This window comes from Cupressus sempervirens, chromosome 9 (genome assembly GCF_028749045.1).
Source record: "Cupressus sempervirens isolate cs-2001-9-10 chromosome 9, ASM2874904v1, whole genome shotgun sequence".
Taxonomy (NCBI): Eukaryota; Viridiplantae; Streptophyta; class Pinopsida; order Cupressales; family Cupressaceae; genus Cupressus; species Cupressus sempervirens.
In genome coordinates this window covers 540,745,812-540,766,806 of record NC_143126.1, presented here as the reverse complement: position 1 = coordinate 540,766,806, position 20,995 = coordinate 540,745,812, and the positions used below count along the sequence as shown (strand labels likewise).

General features: G+C 37.5%; 1 protein-coding gene across 1 annotated transcript in view; it reads left to right on the top strand.

The window, feature by feature from the left end:
• Positions 1-348: 348 nt before the first annotated feature.
• The window catches only part of LOC149539760 (coiled-coil domain-containing protein SCD2-like), a 119,156-nt gene continuing 98,509 nt past the window's right edge, over positions 349-20,995 (top strand). Inside the window, exon 1 of the mRNA XM_089800962.1 lies at positions 349-946. Coding sequence (XP_089657088.1) covers positions 554-946 — 393 coding nt within the window. The 5' untranslated portion in view covers positions 349-553. The remainder of the gene's footprint in view (positions 947-20,995) is intronic.

Sequence of the window (20,995 nt, the reverse complement as noted above, 5' to 3'; positions counted from 1 at the left end):
ATAAGAGAATCTTAATGTACTTGGGAGAGTTTGAAATTTTAATAAATGACTTTCTATATCTCATAGCACCATCTTACTAATTGTATAATATCAATTGAACTACAATATTCTCATAGATGTTATTATTATTAATTATTTATTTAATGATCAAAACTAATTCCTACATAAAACCTTTCTGACTTCAGAAAGTCCATGTTGGTTTGAAGAATATTCTCCCATTTGAATCGGCACGCTTTCTTTAAATTTGAAGTTTTGCCCGTACAGTTTGAACGTAAATCTCATTAACTTTTTACATGTAAAGTTTTTGATTGATCTCTTACAAACGTTTGCCAGATCACATAGAGAAAAGAAGTTCAGAGGCTTTCACCCGAAAATTGTTTCTCCGACTAATTCATGGAGCGGTTTTCGTAGCGGATCTTCTGCCGAGACAGAGTATTTACAATCCCCCTTTCTCTTTGACAGCCCCTCCCGAACATCACTCCATATTTTCAGCAGCGGCTTAATCCGTTGCGGGCTTGAGCAGAAGCCCGCGGGAATATAAAAGAGAGGGGCTATGGATCGGCAGAGAGGGGCGCTGAGCCCCATATACGGTCGGCAAAGAAGCGGAGCGAGCAGCACCAGCACCAATTCGTCTTCGTCTCCTTCCATGTCGCCGGGGCACCCTGCTCACCATGCGCGGTCTGGATCCTCAACCGGAGGCGGCATATCCAACATCAAGCGTTCGCAGAATTATGCCGCCAAGGCCGCCGCTCAGCGCCTTGCTCAGGTCATGGCTTCTTCGCAGCCGAACGATGACGACGATGAAGACGATTTGCCCTTTCGGTACAGCTCTTCTTATGGCGGCGGGTCCAACAATACAAATAGTCACACCAACACTTATACGCATAACAGTATTGGTCATACCGGCATCTCTACTGGAAGGAATACCCGATCTCCCTCTCCTGCGGTATGGCTTAGCTTTCTTCCTTTCTCGTTTCGTCAATGATATGTGCTTGTTTCCGATCTGTTGGCAATGTAATGGTTTTGAGCAAAGAGAGGTTCTCTTAGAAGTTACCACAATGAATTGGGCTTTGTGTGCCTGAATTCGCTTAGACCAGAGGGTGATTTTTGATTAAGAGACACTCTAGACCCGAATGCCTGTAGGGTATGGGGTGCATATAGCCTGACTTTTCTTGATTTGAACCCGTTCAGTTGACTTCATGACAACATTTTGCATTTGAGGCGTTTTACACCGGAATGTACCTCAAGTTTAGGATGGGGTACACAGTCTCTTGCTCTACTCTGATTTGAATACGTTCCTTAGACTAATTTTGCATTTGAGACCTTTTACACCGGAATGTACCTCAAGTTTAGGGTTGGGTGCATAGTGCCATGCTTTACTCTGATTTGAATTTGTTCCTTAGACTACATGTAAACATTTTGTATTTGTGAGCCTGTATACTGGAATGTGACTGAAGATATGGGGTGCACATATCCCACTTCTCCGTCAGTTTGGAATTGTACCCTTTTCACCAAACCATTAGTGATTTTTTAATGAAAACCTCATAATTGAAAAATGTTCCTTGATCATTTCAATTCTAATCACAATGATGATAAACTTAAGACCCATGTGTCATGGTGTATTTATACGTGGTTGAATTTCTAAACGGAGCAGCAATACATTTAGTTTGTACCCGTTTTGACAGATCTTTAAACTGGGATCTAATCTTAGAACACATTCCGTTACCTTACATTGCAGGAAATATAACTCATTCCACACACGATCTATACTAATAGTCACAGTTGTATAGATGCATAATTACAGTAATAATACTATTGCAAAATCCTTACAGAATTTGCATTTGCGGAGTAAAAACTTATAAATGCAACCAAGGGAAGAGGAGGACAAATACATTCATATCCACACAGGGAAGTGTATCATCAATTGTCAATAGCAAATGATGCAATGAAGCATAAAACAAAAGTATTGTAAGTAAGACTTTACCTAAATAAGCTTACTTATTGGTGTTGTAAACGCATGAGAAAAACAAAAAACCAAGATTGCTACTTAAGTGCACTTTAGTTGGGTAAAGATCGATCTTGATGAGAATTGACATTGTTTGGTACCCATGTATAAAATAATTTAATAACCCCTCCATTAAAAGGGAGAAATTCCCAAAAGAAAGAGAGAAATGAGAAGTGACGAGTTAGCCCCCCAAGGAATTGCCTTGTGAACTCCCAAAAAAATATCATTGTTTAAGCCCTTCGAAGAATAGAGAGTATATTGAAGCATATAGTCTTGTAAGAAGTCTTGTGTAATGTCCTCTATTGGGACTTAATTTGCCCTAGAATTCCTAAATGAGGTCCAAATTATTTCCTTGATTTAGAATTCGCAACTAGTTTAGTTATCATTACATAAATAAACATGCACATCAATAATGTTCCAAAGAGAATTCTTATCATTATTATAATACTTCTAATGCACATTAGATTTTCTCAAGGCTTTTTCCAAGAACCCATCCTTATTATGAAACACCATCATGTTGACGTGTAGCTAGGTTGGATCCCTTCTAGGGCCGACTTAGTACACCTAATGGCTAATTTGCATGGCGGCCTTAGCCATGTTGCTAATGAACTTTGTCATATCAATCCATGTTTGGGTTTGGCCCTATTTGGGTGATTGATGTAACTTGCAATTATGTAATTGGAAAAGACCTATTATATTGGGCAAGACCTATATGAGGTAACTTGTAATTAATAGGCCTAATCTTATTCTTGGCACCAAAACTACAAGGCGTTGATTCATATATATGTAAGGCCATTCTTGCATCAATAGTAATGAATTATGTGATGTGCAAAATATGTAGTGTGCTCGGGGGTGATGATAAGAGCCTATCATCTATGGTTGGGAAAATGACAAATGTGATGGTTTTTCTGTGGTTAACAAACACTATCATAAAGTCAACATGGTATCAGAGTCGGTTTGAAAATTGGGAAAGGCTTGTAGATTTCATTTCACTTAACCCTTCACATTGCATTTTGTCTAATTATGTGGCATAGTGCAAGGCAGGAGAATTCCCAAAGGAGATGTCCAAGCCCCCAACAAACAACCACACAGTGGAAATAACACACTAATGCAAGATCTGATACCAATCACAACTCTTTATTCATATAATAACTGATTACATGCAATATGCCCGGCTGTAAGGCCTTCTAGGTTAGGGCCAAATACAAACAACAATTACAAAATTAGTTCTGCAAGATCCAACAAGATCCACTTACAAATCCAATCCCAGCTAGTCCAGATACACAATTGGATAAGAACACCAAGAAGAATCCACACTTGTACCCTCAAGTCCACCAAGCAATCCTCTAGTTCTCACACCGTAGCCCTAGCTCTTCTCACACCGTAGCCCTAGCTCTTCAAATTCGCATCTACACTTCATTCCCCTTCTGAAAGCTAGAATGATCACTACTTCTTAAAGACTCCACAAAACCCCCTTACTTATACCCAACTAAGCCACAAGTCAGCCCAACTCATTACAAACTAAATTAAATCCCTTACATTAAATATAGGTCAAGCCACAAGTCGGCTAAACACTAAATTAAATACCCATGCATAAATTAAATGCCAAAAGTCGGCTCACAGACAACTCGGCACCAATAGAAACCAAGACCAAGTCGAGTACTAGTAAATTCCTAAGCAAAGCCGAGCTCCATAGACCATGCCGAGTTCCAGACAATGCCGAGCAATAACAGACCATGCCGAGTTCCCAAGTCGAGTTCCAGACCATGCCGAGTTCCCAAACCATGTCGAGTTCCCAAACTATGCCGAGCTCCCAGACCATGACGAATACCAGTATCCGCCGAGCTCCACAACACTTAACCAAAATCCCTCCAAACATGCAGGATTGCAAGCAAACCCAAGATGCTCCTGCATCAGACACCCTAGGTTCGAAAAGATGTTCTTAGTAGCTAGAAGAACATCTTTTGGGATTTAGCACATAAATCCCAAACTGATTCTTCACATACATATCCTCCAAGTTTTCAACTTGTACACTCTTTCCTGTGTTCTTCTGCTTCTTCACATCCATCCTCGGTGTGCTATAGGTCTGATTTCCATACTAATCTCCAACCTTCTTAGAATCTACCAATTCAACTCGGCTGCCAGTACTCAGGTTCCTCCTATCAAGCTCTTCATTCTGGAAAGGAATCAAGGAAAACTTCCTGCTACTTTTCTCAATAGTAAACACATTCTTGACACAACATGTACAGCCCTGCAATCATATTGCCAAGGTCTACCAAGCAACACATGACAACTTTTCATGTCCACAATATCACACAACACTTGATCCTTATACTGCCCAATCTGGAAATCACAAAGGCATTGCTTTCTCACTTCCAAAGCATGTTCACCTTGCAACCAGCCAATCCTATAAGGATAAGGATGTCTCACTCTCTTCAAACCAAGTTTTTGAACCATCTCCTCAGCAACAAGGTTATCAATACTACCACCATCCACAATCACCTTGCAGACTTTACCACCAAACTTACAACAAGTCTTGAACAAACTAGTCCTCTGACAAGAATCCGATGTCCTCTCACCAACCAATATTCGTCGAGCCAACAAACTTTCTCTTTGCTCAGGCTGACTGTCTTGAACTACAACATCATTCACAATAACAGCTATCCTACCAAGTGGATATTCAAAAGATCTATGTCCTTCTTTCCCCACATTTGAAACAATTACCTCTGAAGTCACCTCCACCTGTTCGCCTTTTTTGATCAACAGGTTTTGGTTCACCTTCTGCACTCAGTTTAGCTTGTGCCAAGCTAACCTGCTTCTCCTTCCCACTAGCATTATCTTGACTTTTCCTTATCAACTTATCCTCTGCCTTTAGGGCATACTGATAAACATCCTCAACTGAAGAAATATTCAGCATACCAACCTCATCTTGAATATTGAATCTCAAGCCATAAATGTATCGAGCTACCTTTTCCTTTGACAATTCTTGATGACCAGACCAAATAGTCAACTTGTAGAACTCCTCGGTATAATCCTTCACAATCATATCTTTCTATTTCAAATTCTACAATCTCTTAAACAACTCAAGTTCATAATCAGTTGGAATGAACTTAGCCTTCAACTAAGTCACCATCAATCTTTATCTAAAGATCTTCATTTCAACTTCCTCTTCTCTGTCTCTTTGCAGTTCCTTCCACCAAAGAGCAGCATGTCCTTTCAACTTAGTTTGTGCCAACCTCACTCTAAGTGGATCCTCAATATCCTCAAGCTCAAAGTAGTTTTCCAATTCACCAATCCAATCAGTCAGGTCTTCAGGAGTCAAAGTACTTGAGAAATTAGAAACCTCCATCTTATGCTTCAGTTTCAACTAAGATCCTAGGTCTCTCCACATGATCAATTCTATTCCCACCACTAGATCTAACAACTTCAAAGTCTTTAGCAACTTCCTCATAACTACCTTCAGTACCCACATGCCTAGGTACACCACTTAAAGCACTTACAATTTCAGTGATCATGTCACTCTTCATCAATGTGATCTTTGATTTGAACTCTGCTCTTATCTTCTCTGAGATCCTTTCTTCCACAGTATCACTAAGATCATCAATTGCCCTAGGGTCCAATCTTCTTGGAGGCATCTCCCAAAATTTTAGCAAACCCTAAGCAACAGATCCACCAATTCAGAAGATCAATCAGCCAAAAGATCAACCTTCTCTGCAAGTCCTGGTGCAAACTGCCTCAGCTTCGGCGATTTGTCTACACACTCAGGAAAACCTTCGCTCTGATACCACTTAACACAATGCAAGGCAGGAGAATCCTCAAAGGAGATGTCCAAGCCCCCAACGAACAACCACACAGTGGAAACAACACAACAATGCAAGATCTGATACCAATCACAACTCTTTATTCATATAATAACTGATTACATGCAATATGCCCGGTTGTAAAGCTTTCTGGGTTATGGTCAAATACAAACAACAATTACAAAATCAATTCTGCAAGATCCAACAAGATCCACTTACAAATCCAATCCCAGCTAGTCCAGATACACAACTGGATAAGAACACCAAGAAGAATCCACACTTGTACCCTCAGGTCCACCAAGCAAACCTCTGGTTCTCACGCCGCAGCCCTAGCTCTTCAAATCCGCATCTACACTTCATTCCCCTTCTCAAAGCTGGAATGATCACTACTGCTTAAAGACTCCACAAACTCCCTTACTTATACCCAACTAAGCCACTAGTTGGCCCAACTCATTACAAACTAAATTAAATCCCTTACATTAAATATGGGTTGAGCCACAAGTCGACTACAACACTAAATTAAATACACATACATAAATTAAATGCCAAAAGTCGGCTCACAGATAACTCGGCACCAATGAAATTCAAGACCAAGCCGAGCACCAGTAAATACCTAAGCAAAGCCGAGCTCCATAGACCATGTCGAGTTCCAGATCATGCCAGGCAACCACAGACCATGCCGAGTTCCCAGGCCGAGTTCCCGACCATGCTGAGTTCCTAGACCATGCTGAGCTTGCAAACCATGCTGAACACCAGTATCCGCCGAGCTCCACAACACTTAACCAAAATTCCTCCAAACATGCAGGATTGCAAGCAAACCCAAGATGCTCCTGCATCATTATGTTACTAAGAAAAATTAGGAAAGAACATTGGTAGAAGACTAACTTATAAAAAGATGAGTATCCTTTATGGTTGAATAATGTTCATGAATTTTTAATATTATTAATTTATGCTTTATCATTGGGATAGTGAATCATGTAGGATCCGACCATTGATATCTCTCTTCGAAATAGTTGTGGACCATTATTAATCTCTGTGAAATGCTTGTAGGACATACCAAGTAGCATGAGAGATTGCTTTCAAGAAAGGAAGATCTTGATAACTACTTGCATTTCGTTGAAGAGGAAGACATGACATTCAGAGGGAGACTATCCAGCTGCAAAAATCAAATTTAGAGGGAGCTTGAGTGGCCGATGTAGAATGCCAAGTCCTTTGTAGAGGATTAACAAGCTTGTGTAGTAGTTTGATTGTAAAAGCTCATTGCCGAACAAACATTGGAGCTAATTTCTTGGTACTGTGTTAATCAAAGCTATGAGAATGCCTCCCTTGATGAGAAGGGGTATCGACTTTCAAAAGATCTTTTATGTGTTGTTAATGAGTTCTTCTCCATGAGGAAGAAGTTTGAGGTGCAATCCCTTGTTAATGAGTTCTTCTCCGCGAGGGAGAAGTTTGAGGTGCAACCCCTTGTTAATGCATTCTTCTTTGAGAGAAGTTTGAGGCGAAAGACCTTATTCCACCCTCTACGAGTAGGTATGGCGGATCTACACTCCACGAGTAGGCATGGTGAATGTCATGGAAGAAATTCCATGATGTAGCACTTTTGTTTATTGACCCTTTGGGAGTAGCCATGGTGAATGCCATCATACTTTTGTGATGAGCACTTGTTTTTCCATTCATGGAAGTAGCCATGATGAATCCACCCTTTGAGAGTAGCCATGGTGGTTGTTAACTTGCATTTTCATAGGGGTAGCCATGATGGTTGCTACTATGTAACTCAGATATTGAGAAGGAAGCCTCCCTAGCTAAGAAGGATTATTGATGTAACTCACAATTATGTAATTGGGCAGGACCAATATTAGTGCAACTTGTAATGAATAAGTCTGATCCTATTCTTGGTGCCAAAACTACAAGGTGATGTTTCATCTATATGCAAGGCCATTCTTGCGTCAATAGTAATGAATTATGCAATCTACATAATATGTAGTGTGCTCAGGGGTGATGATAAGAGCTTATCATCTCTGGTTGGGAAGGAAACATATTTGATAGTTTGCTTGTGGTTAACGAGCACTACTATAAACTCAACACATGGAAGATCATACAAGGTGCATTGAGCCTATCTATCAAGCCAAGGAGCACATAAATGACACTTCCCATTTTGCATCCAGCCCCACTTGGGGTTATCACTACTTAAAAGGACCTTTTTGCTACTTGCATTCCATGTATGTACAGTCTCCCCACCATAATGGAACAGTGGATTGGCTGCAAGCTTAAAGAACTAACATAATACATTCTTACTTCATTATTAATTATAAACTAGAGCAATATAATATCTGTGTACATTTATACTTATTATCAAATGAAGACATATGATGATTTAGCTGAATCATATGGCAATGCATTATATTCATACCACAACATCTTAGTATTGTGTAATCTGATGTGTGATATATTAATTTCTGGGTTTTGTAATTTGTATTAGATTGAATGCCAAGTGGCTTCTTAAATGTCTCTTGCTTCCTTTGTCATTGTGGCTCAATACCGGCTTTCGTCTTGAAGTATGTGATCTTTGGAGTGTCATGAGGGGTTGAGTCTCCTCAGTGGTGCCGTTCCATTAATTGTTAGTTACCTTGACTAACTTCAATCACGCCTCTTGGAGGAATGCATGTCTTGATTAAAACTTAGGGCCTTTTTTGAACTTAAGAGCACAGCTTGCTTTAGATTGCTGTTTGATTCTGATCACTTCCTTCCTATAATTGCTGATCCTCAACAATCCATTGCTGTTGCTGTTCATTAGAAAGGTTTTACGTCTCATTCTTCTTGGCAAGACAAATTGCTTAAGGAATGGATATCCCCTTCACAATAAGGGTATGGCAGTCCACCCTTCCCGAGAGAGAGAGAGAGAGAGAGAGAGAGAGAGAGAGGAATGCTATTTGGGAGTAATGCAAACTGTTGAACAAAACTACTCTCAAGGTATTTGTAGAAAATGCTTAGCACCCCAACAGGGCTGCAGGCTACAATTTTCATCATTCTACCTTTATTGTAATTCTCCTCCATCATTCTACCTTTGTTGTAATTCTCCTCCATATTTTCGTCCATGTCTTATATCAAATCTGTAATCCCTCTTCTCATACTACGATGAAAAATTAAAGTTTTCCCAATCTTCATGGAGATATTGCTCACCTACTTTATTTGTAGGGGTAGAGGTATATAAGCTCTTATCATATAAGATCTTGAACATTTCCAACCAATTGTATAGATGCCAAGTTATTGCAATTGCTTGATAGATTTTGTGATGTCAATTCATTGTTTATCATTTGTATCAATTTATTTTCAAAATAGTTGATTAGGAAACCAATTATTATGATTATATTGTTATTCTGATTCTGTCATCCACGGCATCTTTGACATGATATCTTGCTTCTTCCATTACCGCTCTATCTCTACTAGTTCTTTCACATTTTTTATATAAATATTTTCCTAACTCTCTTTCTTTGATTAATGGCAAGAGAATGCTGATCTTATCTTAATTCAACTTCTTTATGGAGCTAAAGGATAGTGCAATGGATAACTCCCCCCTGAACTTGTTTCTTCTTAAGAACTAGGAGGTATATGTATGAAACACAAGCATGGATTTTGTCTTATTAGCTTCTCTTGTTTCTTTCTCCATACTTTTGTATTTTCCCTAGGATGTCCAAAATCACTTCTATAATCTCTTGCTTTTTGACTGAAGCAGTTGTATTTATAACATGTGATATTGCACTTTCTATGTGGCAATGCATAAGAACCTCTATTCTTGTTCCACGCCATATTGTTCCTTATATGATTCCATAATTTGTATTCTTATAACAAAAGTTCATTCATCCATAATTCGTTGCTCCATGAATAAAGCTATTTCATCCATGTAATCTACATCGTATTGCTCTAACCACATGCAGGAAATGGAAGTGATGTAATATAGGGTATTGTTCTCTTTGGAAGGAAGATGATCCAATAGGCTCAAGTTGGACTCAAGCATTAGATGGGTCAGTTGGATTCCTTCGCAAATAATGAATATTTGTGGAGAGAAGGCAAATTTAAGGGGAAAATAATATGATGCAAGATGGGAGGCTAAATAAGCAAAATTGACAAGAATCAAGAAATATTGACTGATGAAAAACAAACAAACAACTGTAATAACTTGAAACAAAAACCACAAAGCTGTACTAACATGTATTGCAAATCTAGATTTTTTTTGAAGGGAACAAAAGTCTTGGGCGTTTTGTTCCTAGGAACAGCTTGCAGATATTTGCTGTGTTCCTTGTGATTCTTCCTGAAACTTTTAGAGTCTATTAACAGGTCTCAGACTTTCTGGATTAAGTCCCAACAATTTGATTACCTGATTCTGCACACAGAAAAACATGGAAATGGTTTTGAAATGGGATTTGCCTTGGTGAAACCCCTATTTAGGAATCAATCTTCAAAATGTAATGAAATTGCATAAAGGAATGTAAATAGATAGGCAAATGCAAGATCTACCTTGTAAATGAGTATACCTTGATAATTGACATTGAAATTGCACATATCCATGAAGATGCTTGTATGTTGCTTAAATTGTAGTTTCTATATCTATGAATGCCACTCCTAGATCTTTATTGTAGTTATGCTTGATAAACATTTGTTATCAAGGAAGAGTGGATGTAGATGCACAAAAGATCTTCTTGCTTGGTTGAGAATTCCTCTGCTCGACCTTCATGGGAGAGAAGATTGCTACAATGGAGGAAATTGCCTTCAAAATGTCTTGGATGCTTGGAGAAATGGTAGGTCTTGGATGCTTGGGGGAATGCTAGGTCTTGGATGGTTGTCTTCAAATCTTTGAGAATGCTTGATTATCTCTTACCAAAATGAGGAGCGACGATGATCCAGGATTCAAAAGTAATCTAGGCTGACCATGGGATAAGATTTCCCACTAAAACATTGCAATGGGGCCCCAATTTGGACTTGAGCCCAATTATGGGCGAACACAACACACTGGGCATTATGTACCTTGGAGAATGTGCCATAATTGAAATGGGGAGCCGAGGAGAGAGGATAGATGTTGGATTGTGCAAAGCTAGGTAGCTGGATCAAGCATAAGAGAGGCGAGATCTCAAAATTGCCAAAATGGGGCCTAACTAAGCAACAAATTATAAGTGCAAACTTTTTAGGCTGGTACATTTTGTGACCAAACTGATTGCACAAAAACATTAATCGAAGGAGTGATGAAACCTAGTCATGTGTGCTTGCCTTTGTGGAGGATTTTTGAATGTGTCATTCTTGACCTTTAGAGGTGTGGTTTTATTTGTGAAACCCTTTGGTGCATCAAGATATCCTTAACTTGATTTCTTTTGGGGTTCTATTGCCTTTGAACTTGACTCTTTTTTGACAGCCTCTTTATTTACTTCAAACCAAATTCCAAATTTGTTGGAAGATGATCTCTGAGAGTTGACTGTCTCATCCAACAGTTTACTGCTGATTTCAAGCTTTATACATTGATTAAAATTGTCTCTACTTTATCACAATCCAATTCTTTTACCTTGAATAGTTCTTTCATGAATTTCTCAGTTTGTGTGCCCTCTTCTCGCATACATTTTAGGTCCTCAATCATTTGGTTTGAATTTTCTAATGCTTCACAAACTTCTTGAGCTTTTGCATTGTTTTTTGTGATCATTTCCTTTAGTTTCTCGAGCATTAAGTATGCCTCGTGAAGTTTTTCCTTAGCAAATTTTATTTTCATGTGAATTCCAAGTGCCATCAAATCACAGATGCTAGCGTCTATGTTATCATTTGCATTTGGTGCTTTGTCAAAAATACTCTTCTTGGCATTTTCTTTTCTTTTCCCCATATGTTCTTACACTATCTACCTTCAAGTGGTTTTAAGTTTTATAGAAGAAACCCTCTCTAATATCAATTGAAGATCACACAAATAATACTGAGGGGGGTGGGGTGAATCAATATAACCACATATTTTACCAATTTAAACTTCATTGCTCACAATAGCATAATTTACTAGCTTTCACAATCATGCACATAAGAACACAATAAGACAATGTTTCACATTGAAACTTTAATTAGAGAAAACTACTACAAATCAATGCTTTTATATTCTTCTTCTTTTACAATGTTTGTAAGCACAAACCTACTAGAGGAACCAACCACTAAGTTTGTGAGCACCAACCTACTGGAAGCAGCAACTCTCACTTCTAAATTTGTAGGCACCAAGCTATTGGAAGTACCAACTCCCACTGCTAAGAACCAACTTCGTAAGAGACACCAATCCCTCCTTTAAAAGCACCAACTTCCAAATTACGGTTCCACCTTCAATATGTTGCTTCATAAATGGACGACGACAATTTAATCTTTTCTTCAACACTTGTTTTTCCCTTCACAAATCTGCATATATTTTGTCAAGTTTGCATGTAGCCTTAAGCAAATATGGGTATCTCCTTTCCAACTCCCTATATCCCTTCTCAAATGTGCATCATGAAGTCTTGACAAATATGCTCATAGAGTCTTCACAAATCTGCTCATACATTTTCATAACTCTACTCACTGTTTGAAAGGATTAAACTCACTCACTTTCACACTTCTCACAAGTCTGCTTTTTTATGCTATTCCAATAGACCTCTTCATCAAGCAAGATGACTTTTTGTAAGTGTGCAATACTATTCATTCCTTTATGGATATTGGGCTCACTTCCTTTTTGATATGTCCCTTTTTATGTCATTCTTCTTATTTCCAATCATTCTTTTATTTCTTATTTTATTAATGGTTTTCAAAGGTCTCTTGGATATTCTTAATTCAAAATTTTAGTCCTCTTTATTTGAAGCTTCTTGAATTCCCTTAGGGGCAAGTAATTGTAATCACACTTTCTCTATTTATCTTTTATTTATTTCTCACATGCTTCCCATGTTGACAACCATAGTGCCCTTGAAGATAAAGCTGAAACGTAAGACATTTCATACACTCACTTTTTCAATTATGATCTCTAGATATAGCTTTAACTTCTATGATTCATACTCCTTTGAAAGGACACTTCTTTGAAGAGACATGCCTTTTTCTGTATCAATCATTGCAACCATTTTCAGATTTCCTACCCCTGTTTTTTAAATACCCAAAAATTGCCCATGTTAAGAAAACTCTATGTGAAGTCTCACCTGTTACTCAACGAGTCACACCTTTTCAAACCAAATCGTATCACTCTTCTATTACTTTATATTACACTGCTCTATTCAAACGGATTTTCTTTGATGTTGAATCACTGACTTGATTATTAATTAGTTAAAGTGAACTTTGTCTAACTAATCACTGTCTTCCTTATTTTAAATGCTCCATCATTTAATTATATATCTTCTTTATAAATTTTTGCTATAGTCTTCCACGTTCACAACAAATGACACACTTTTGTCTGATCACTTGTAAACAATTTTATAGGCCAGTAAAATGTTGTTGATATTGATTTTCATTACGCTTTCAATTTCATTATACCACTTGATATAATAATGATAAGTCTCCGTTCTTGTGTCTCTACTTCAAGACATACAATTCTTTGCTATCCATACATTCTTTGTTGTACATTGTTGTACAACTATTGATAATTGCCTTCACAAATATTCTATAATTGCTGCCCATTAAATAGGTCAATAATAATGTAAGAATTTGTCTAAGGCAATAATGGCAATGACAAGATGTAGAAGCTGAAGAGCTAGCACAAGAGACAAAATGATGATCAAATGAGAATCTCAATAATGATCAAATGATAATGGATATTCAGATTGAGTACAATGTAGATGTGCCTCAATATATGGGCAATGCATGATAACTAGGAGTAATGATAGAGATAACCTATCAACTATGCAAGGTGTAAGCACATGTCCAATAAAGGTCATGTCCAATAAAGGCCGATCATTCTCCATTGTGCAATAAAGTATGTGCAACAATGAAGGATGATAATGTGATAAGAACACGAAGGTAGAACTCACAAATGACGAGGTGTGAGACAATAACTATGTGCAAGCGGATTTCTGCTATACCATATGCTCAAATAGAATGCAAACTGCTAGGTATCTACATGACAACTAATATGCAAACTTAAGTAAAGTCTAAGTAAAATTTAAGTAAAGTGTAATTAGTAAAATTACACCAACACCCTCTCTTAAGTGCAACTTAGAGGAATGCACTTAAGTTTACAAAAACTCGATGACAATTCATGATGGGTTCTGGCTACTAGGCTATTTTAGGTAAAGCAAAGAAAGGGGGAAAACCTCATGGAAAAAACCCTCCCCTCAAAAGAGAGATGGAAAATAAAGCAAGATGCATGCATGGAGTAATCAAGACCCCCCCATTATGACATTCATCATGCATATACAGTAGAGAATCACTCCATACGAAGGAAATAAGGAGACATGATATACCCCCATAGTGAATAATCTTCTCTAAGGATCGTGAGTGCTTAAAGACAAAAGCTGTTCCAACACGTACAAACAACATTTCTCCCCTTAGGAAGAAGATATACCTAGTACAAATGCAAGAATGCTTCCCATTGTGGATAGGAAGAAGGAAGGGGAATCAAAATGAAGTATGAAGTCTCTGAGGTCTCATGATGTGTTGTCATGCCCTTGGTTGATGAAGATGCCACGAACCAATCAAGATCAAGCTCAATAGAAGCTGGTGACAAACAAGAACCAATGATAACTGATCAATGTAAGAATCTAGATCAAACTTGAAAGACAAAGATGTCTCAAAAGAAGCTCAAAAGTAGGAAGAGAAGCAAAGTAGACCTCGCTCAATGTAGAATGTACACCCATGATAGATGCTCATGGATCAATGTGGAAGTTGCACCAAAAAAACTAAATGATGTTCCTCCCTTTAGGCAGAAATGGTCTCATAGGTGTATCAAAGAATCCTCCCCAATTAGTATGAAGAACCCTCAAGATGTAGGATGTCTCAAGAAACTGAATACTAATCTCCAAGACACGAGTATGATTGACCTGAACCATGCAATTTGTCATCTCAAGTGAATTTTGAGACTCGTGAATGCTAATCTGCGAAGACTGCAATCCCTTCTTTGAAGTGAAGGAGACCTCCTCCAACTATTGTATCAAAGGATTCACAGTCATGTCAAACTCAAAGGAATGATCAAGTGAAGAAGGATGAGGGTCAGAGTGTTCCCTCGCAACAACTGAAGGATCATCCTCAACAAAGAGAAGATGAATATAATTAATGTAGTCTCCCAAATTCTTAATGTAAACTCCGTAAACAAACCTACAATGTCTATCAAGAAATCATCCCAAGGAGCTATAACTGGAAGACAAGGAATGTCTTGCTGTACTAAATCAAAAGCAACAATGGCTCGAATAGTACAAGAAACATTAGGAGCAACATACGGAGAAGTAATCTCAATTGGGGAAGTAGGAGCTACGATTGGAGGCTTTGGATCATCATGAGTCTCATGGAATGCAAGTTTTGTGATTTGTGCTAATGTATCATCATCATAGGGAATATCATCTACATCATCAAGTGGAATGAGACAATTTGCATTTGGATCAACAATCATTGGAAATATGTGGATCTTCAAATTGTTCCCAAATTATATTCCTAACTAGGTGAGGGGAATAATTATTCTTGATCTTAGAGTAGACTTGATGCTATCTCATGGAAGAGAGAATACTTCCAATCACACCTCTAATATAACTATTTTTAATCAGCCAAACTTGTCTCTTCCAATATGTCTTTGGCTTAGGGATGAGTCCATAAAGATTAGGCAAGATATTAAGCCATCTACAATGTGTGATGATTCCTTTTGCCCATAATGCATAATTTTACTAAGCCATTTGAAGTGTGCGATGATTCCTTTTGCTCATAATGCATAATTCTCCCTAGTCAACTCTATGAGAGCAAAATGTATTGCTACATCCATGATATACTTCTCACATGAAATGAAAGATCAATGCACCCCCAAAAATGCAATGAATCAAAGAAACCCTCCAAAATAGATGATTTGACACTGTATGTAGTGCGAGTACAAGTGCCACTTGCTCGATTTTGCCAAAGTGGACTTATGATTCTGATAATTACAACGGAATGTATGAAGCAAAAACTGATTCAATACAATTAGGCCAAAATAGACCAAACATGGGAAGTACTATGTCCACTTACAATTTCTCCAAATTGATACGAAATACAGAAAGTAGACATAAAATTATGCACTTTAAAATAATGACACCTGAAATTGTGTTTGTAGGAGTCCAAATGAAGTCTCTGAAGTTGGAAAATTAAAGATTGGACAGGTACAATCACCAAAATTTACACTTTCTAGAAAATCTGTCTATCAAAATCTAGAAATAGTTGCATCACATGGCAAGTTGGACTTTGTAGCAAAAAAAGAGCCAATTAGATGATGACTATACTATTGACTGGGTACTGCTGATGTGGCAAAAGGTTGTGTGTAAGTTTGATCGAACATGGTTTGGGCAATGTCAATAAGAAAAAATAGCATCACTTAGATTTGCTTTGAATCCATACTGGAATAAGGTAGATTGATCAATGTTGGATTGGGGTTGAAGATTGTTGTTAGATGTTCCGTTACCAGAATCTTCTCTTTGATGTCGTGTGGCTCCAATGTACCTGTGCCTGTGCTTGTGATGATAAGAATCCGATCTAGGGTCAACTCATGCCAATATGGCATGCAAGATGCTCATCGGGATGAATCTCCATATCTCATTGAAATTACAACTTGTGTTGAATGAGATGCTCAAGATGGATGTTCTCAGATTGACAAAGCTTGTGATGAATCAAAATCTTTGCCGGATTGACTAAGGATATCCGATCAAGGTGAGCTTTGGCTCGCTTGTCTGCTCGTTGGGGAAGACCGCCCTAACAAAAAAGAGATGTTATTGTTTGATCAGATTAGGTTAGAGTTGTTCGTACTTGGAAGAGCTCAAATCGCCTCAATGTAAGTGTGTGAGCCTTGGGATGTATCACTGTTGGTTCGATGTTGATGCTCAGATCTCGAGCTCACAACAGTGAGAGGGAATTGTTGCAGGCCCGATGTGGAGCTCGAGTTGTATTGAGTTCAACAACCAATGTCACACTTCCCAAACATAGAGGCCCACGGGAAGAGATATGTTGGATGAGGGGTGGGGGTGTGGGATTTGTAATCCCACATCCATAACATGAATGAATAAACATTGTTTTATAGTATGAATCCTCAACTCCTTAGCAAGATGTATGTAATCAATACGATGCCGCAGGCTAGTGGGGTATGGGCTTCAACCATCCGATCCCACTGTGTAAAATCTGACTAAGCAAAAGTTAGGTTCAAGCTGCCCTACAATTTTATAAGCCGCGATATGGTAGATAATGCTTTAGATCAAACATATTCCAGTGTTTGCATACTCCCCTCTGCCGCATACTGATATCATGACTCGGATTTGGATGTGCCCATAAAATTTTAGGGCATGCCATGGTAGATACTCAATACAAAGAATATTCTCTGCGCTTTCTTTGCACATTGTGTTAGATTGATACGAAGGCCAATCTGGTCCAAAATAATAATTTTGCGCAAAAATAATGCGACACATTTTTTTTTAGATTGGCAAATTTTTTTTTTGAAGAAAAAATCGGATCTGTATTGTGAAGATGCAGATTGAGTTGTTCAAGCCCGATTTGCAATTTTTTTTGCCTCAAATTTGACTTTTGTCCAACATAGGCAAACTTTGTAGTCAAAATTCACTAGAACGCCCACCTAGATGCAATGGTGAGGTTTAATATCACTCTAGACGCTCTCACAAAAATGCTGATCTCGGATCTGAATCGTGGCCCTCCATAGATGAAGCAAAATGCTCTCCAATTGATATGCAATGAAACACTCATTTGGCTTTGATACCATGCAAGAATTTTCCTAAGGCAAGAATGAAAATGCTAAGATCTAGAAGCTCAAAGGATAGCACGAGGGAGACAAAATGATGATCAAATGAGAATCTCAATAATGATCAAGTGATCATGGATATTCAAATTGAGCACAATGTAGATGTGTCTCAGTATATAGGCAATGCATGAAACTAGGAGTGATGATAGAGATAACCTATCAACCATGCAAGGTGTAAGCACATCTCCACCAAAGGTGGATCATCCTTCATTGTGTAATAAAGTATGTGCAACATTGAGAGGAGAATATAAATGTGGAGCTCACAAACAACAAGGTGTGAGACAACAACTATGTGCAAGTGGATTTCTCAAAGTCTATGCTCTAATAGAATGCAAACTCATAGGTGTCTACATGACAACTAATATGCAAATGCATTATCCCAAGTAAACTTATCTAAAGTGTATTTAGTAATATTTAATTACACCAACAAATAATATCTGTAGGATGCCTCCATTTTGATATGATATTATCTTAGTCATTGACTTTATTATTTTCTTTGTGCAACTGCTGGGAAGCCACATACTCAAAGAACTCACACTAATTCTAGTGGCCATATTGAGTAGAGCAAATCACAAATATAATGATATTTAAACTTTTGAAAGAAAATGACATCTCATAATCACCGTTGCTTCTTACTATGAATTAGTGTTCATATTATTGCAAATTTCCATTTGTACATTGTTGCTTATGTAAATCAATCTCAATTTTCACTTTTAGTCAAATAAATTTTCTTGATCACTGCTTTATCCTATAAGAAAGGATCACCCTCCCTTTGAAATACTCAGTGCCATTTAGTTTATCTTAGTCGCTCCATTTTATAAAGATCTCTACCTCATTCATGTTTATATTGATCACTAAGGGTTATTCTTATCTCTGTACCATGTATATATATATATATATTGTTGTTTATATGCAACAACACATAAATTAGTAACATCTTTGGTTTTGGTAGCCATCACTAAGGACTACCAATAATAACCATAATGAAGTTGGTCATAGATAGGTGTTTGTGTGTGTAGGGCGCTTCTAAGAAGTTAGATTCGTAAATTAATAATATATTTGTTTTGGGCACCATCACTAAGTGCTAGCAATAACAATCGTAATGAAATTGGTAATAAAAAGGTATTAATTTAAGTTATTGGTTCAAGTTTGATTCGAAATATGGTACCGGTCTGTTGGTATGGCAAAACTTTAGAAATGGGTTTTGGGTTCGTTTGTACAAAAAAATATAAAAATTATTAAATTTTTAAAAAATGAAAATAAATTATATATATATATATATATATATATATATATATATATATATATATATCAAGCCTAGAAGCATAGAGTATCATAAAATCATATGATTTAATCATTTAAACAACAAAAACACCATAGGCATAAACTTTAGTCTTTAAACATGTAAGCTGTAATCATATCATCATGAATCAAAATCATACCATCATATATTTCAATTTTCAAGTTCAACATCAAATATTTAAAACATAAAAATTAAATCATGATCCATGAATCATAGTAGCAAGTTCAAGTATCATTGTGTTAAGTTCAAGTTTCAACTAATCATAGTGTATTAAATTTTGATATTCATCGTCTTCTTCTTCTTCTTCTCCTCCTAGTCCTTCCGCATTAGTTGACTCAACAATAGAGCTAAGGCCAATGGGATCAACACCAGAAACAATAATATGGGCATCCAAATCTTCATACTCTTCAATTGTAATTCGAGAAGCAAAACCATCCAAGTCCTCCAACTTTGCAACTACATCCCACTTCTTTGTCTCCCCTTCTTTGTATTCTTTAGTCTTGTGTGAGAGGAGACACAAGTTGTAATGCACAAATACCAAGTTCACTCTTTTTAATTGCAACCTATTGCGCTTCATTAAGTGGATGAAAGAATATGTGCTCCAATTTCTCTTTGAAAGAGATGAATTAGCAATCTATGAAGACACGACCATGTAAACAATTAAAATAAAAAATAAATTATGTATCTTGAATCTTAGAGTTTTTAGCAATTTATGAAGACAAAGGAAACTAATAACAATTCTTTTAAAATTAAACTTACTTGTGATATCACTTTGATTTAAGGGGCTGCAACGTTTGGAATCTTTGGCCATGGACGTACCACCAACTATGAGCATCATTCCTAAATTGATGGCGAAGAAAATCATTACTTAAATTTTTTGCATCCACAAACTGTATGAACTCATCTGTAATCAAATCTCATATTTCATTATTAGGAAAGAGTCTTTGAAATGCTGCCTTGTATCCATTAGAAACTTCTATATCCCTATAGGGTGGTAGTCTTCCTGGTAGATCAATATATTGGGTGCTATAGTGTAATGTTCCCGTCATAAAATAAATAATTAATCAAACCTTTGTTAATGGGTTGTTTGGTTTAGTATATCTCGGACCCTTTTTTATTGTTTTCGTAGCTAGGTGTGGTCGTTGGCTATCTTTGTAAACCCTTGGAAAGTTTCCCCGACAGGTATTTAAGCATGACATGTAAGTACTAGTTGGTATGCGATTCGGTTTATTATTCTTTGTACTGCAAATTCTTGTTGGGATCTTTGTTGTTCGCCATTTTAGAAGTGAAAGATCTTCCCTACTTTGCTTTCCGCTTTCGGTGGGATTCAACCCTCACCCTATTCCATTTGTGTACTACTTGGCTCGGATCTAGTGAATCGGAGCATTAATCTTGTTTGCTAATATCTTGTCTTCCGGAGTTGCATTCTGTTTGTGGTGATTCAGATACTTTGATTATATTCAATATTAACAATATCTCTATTGACTCTATGCGTTTACTATATGCAGCTTCGCCCTTGCTCCCAGTTCGTACGACCTTTCTTTGTTTTTCCCTCTACACCAAGAAATACATCGCTATCTATCTATACCATACGACCCTCATACCTCCCTGTCACACATGTACAATCAAAGACTGTTTCCATTGTACGACTTCCTATGGTCTATCGTATGGACACCTTCCGTCCACCCAACATCACACTATACGAACCTTGTTTTTGACTGTACACCATCCATCTCGGCCTTGCACTGTACGACCTCTTTATTTGATCGTACATCATCAACTTGGCATTGTATGACATCCTATTGTAACCATATTGCTCCCCATTAGACCGTACGACATTTACAAATTGCCCCATTGGTAGACATTATTAGTTATTGAGGAGAGAAAGATTGATTCAGAGAAGACGTAGGGGAACAACAACATTACAGTGGTATCAAAGCTAG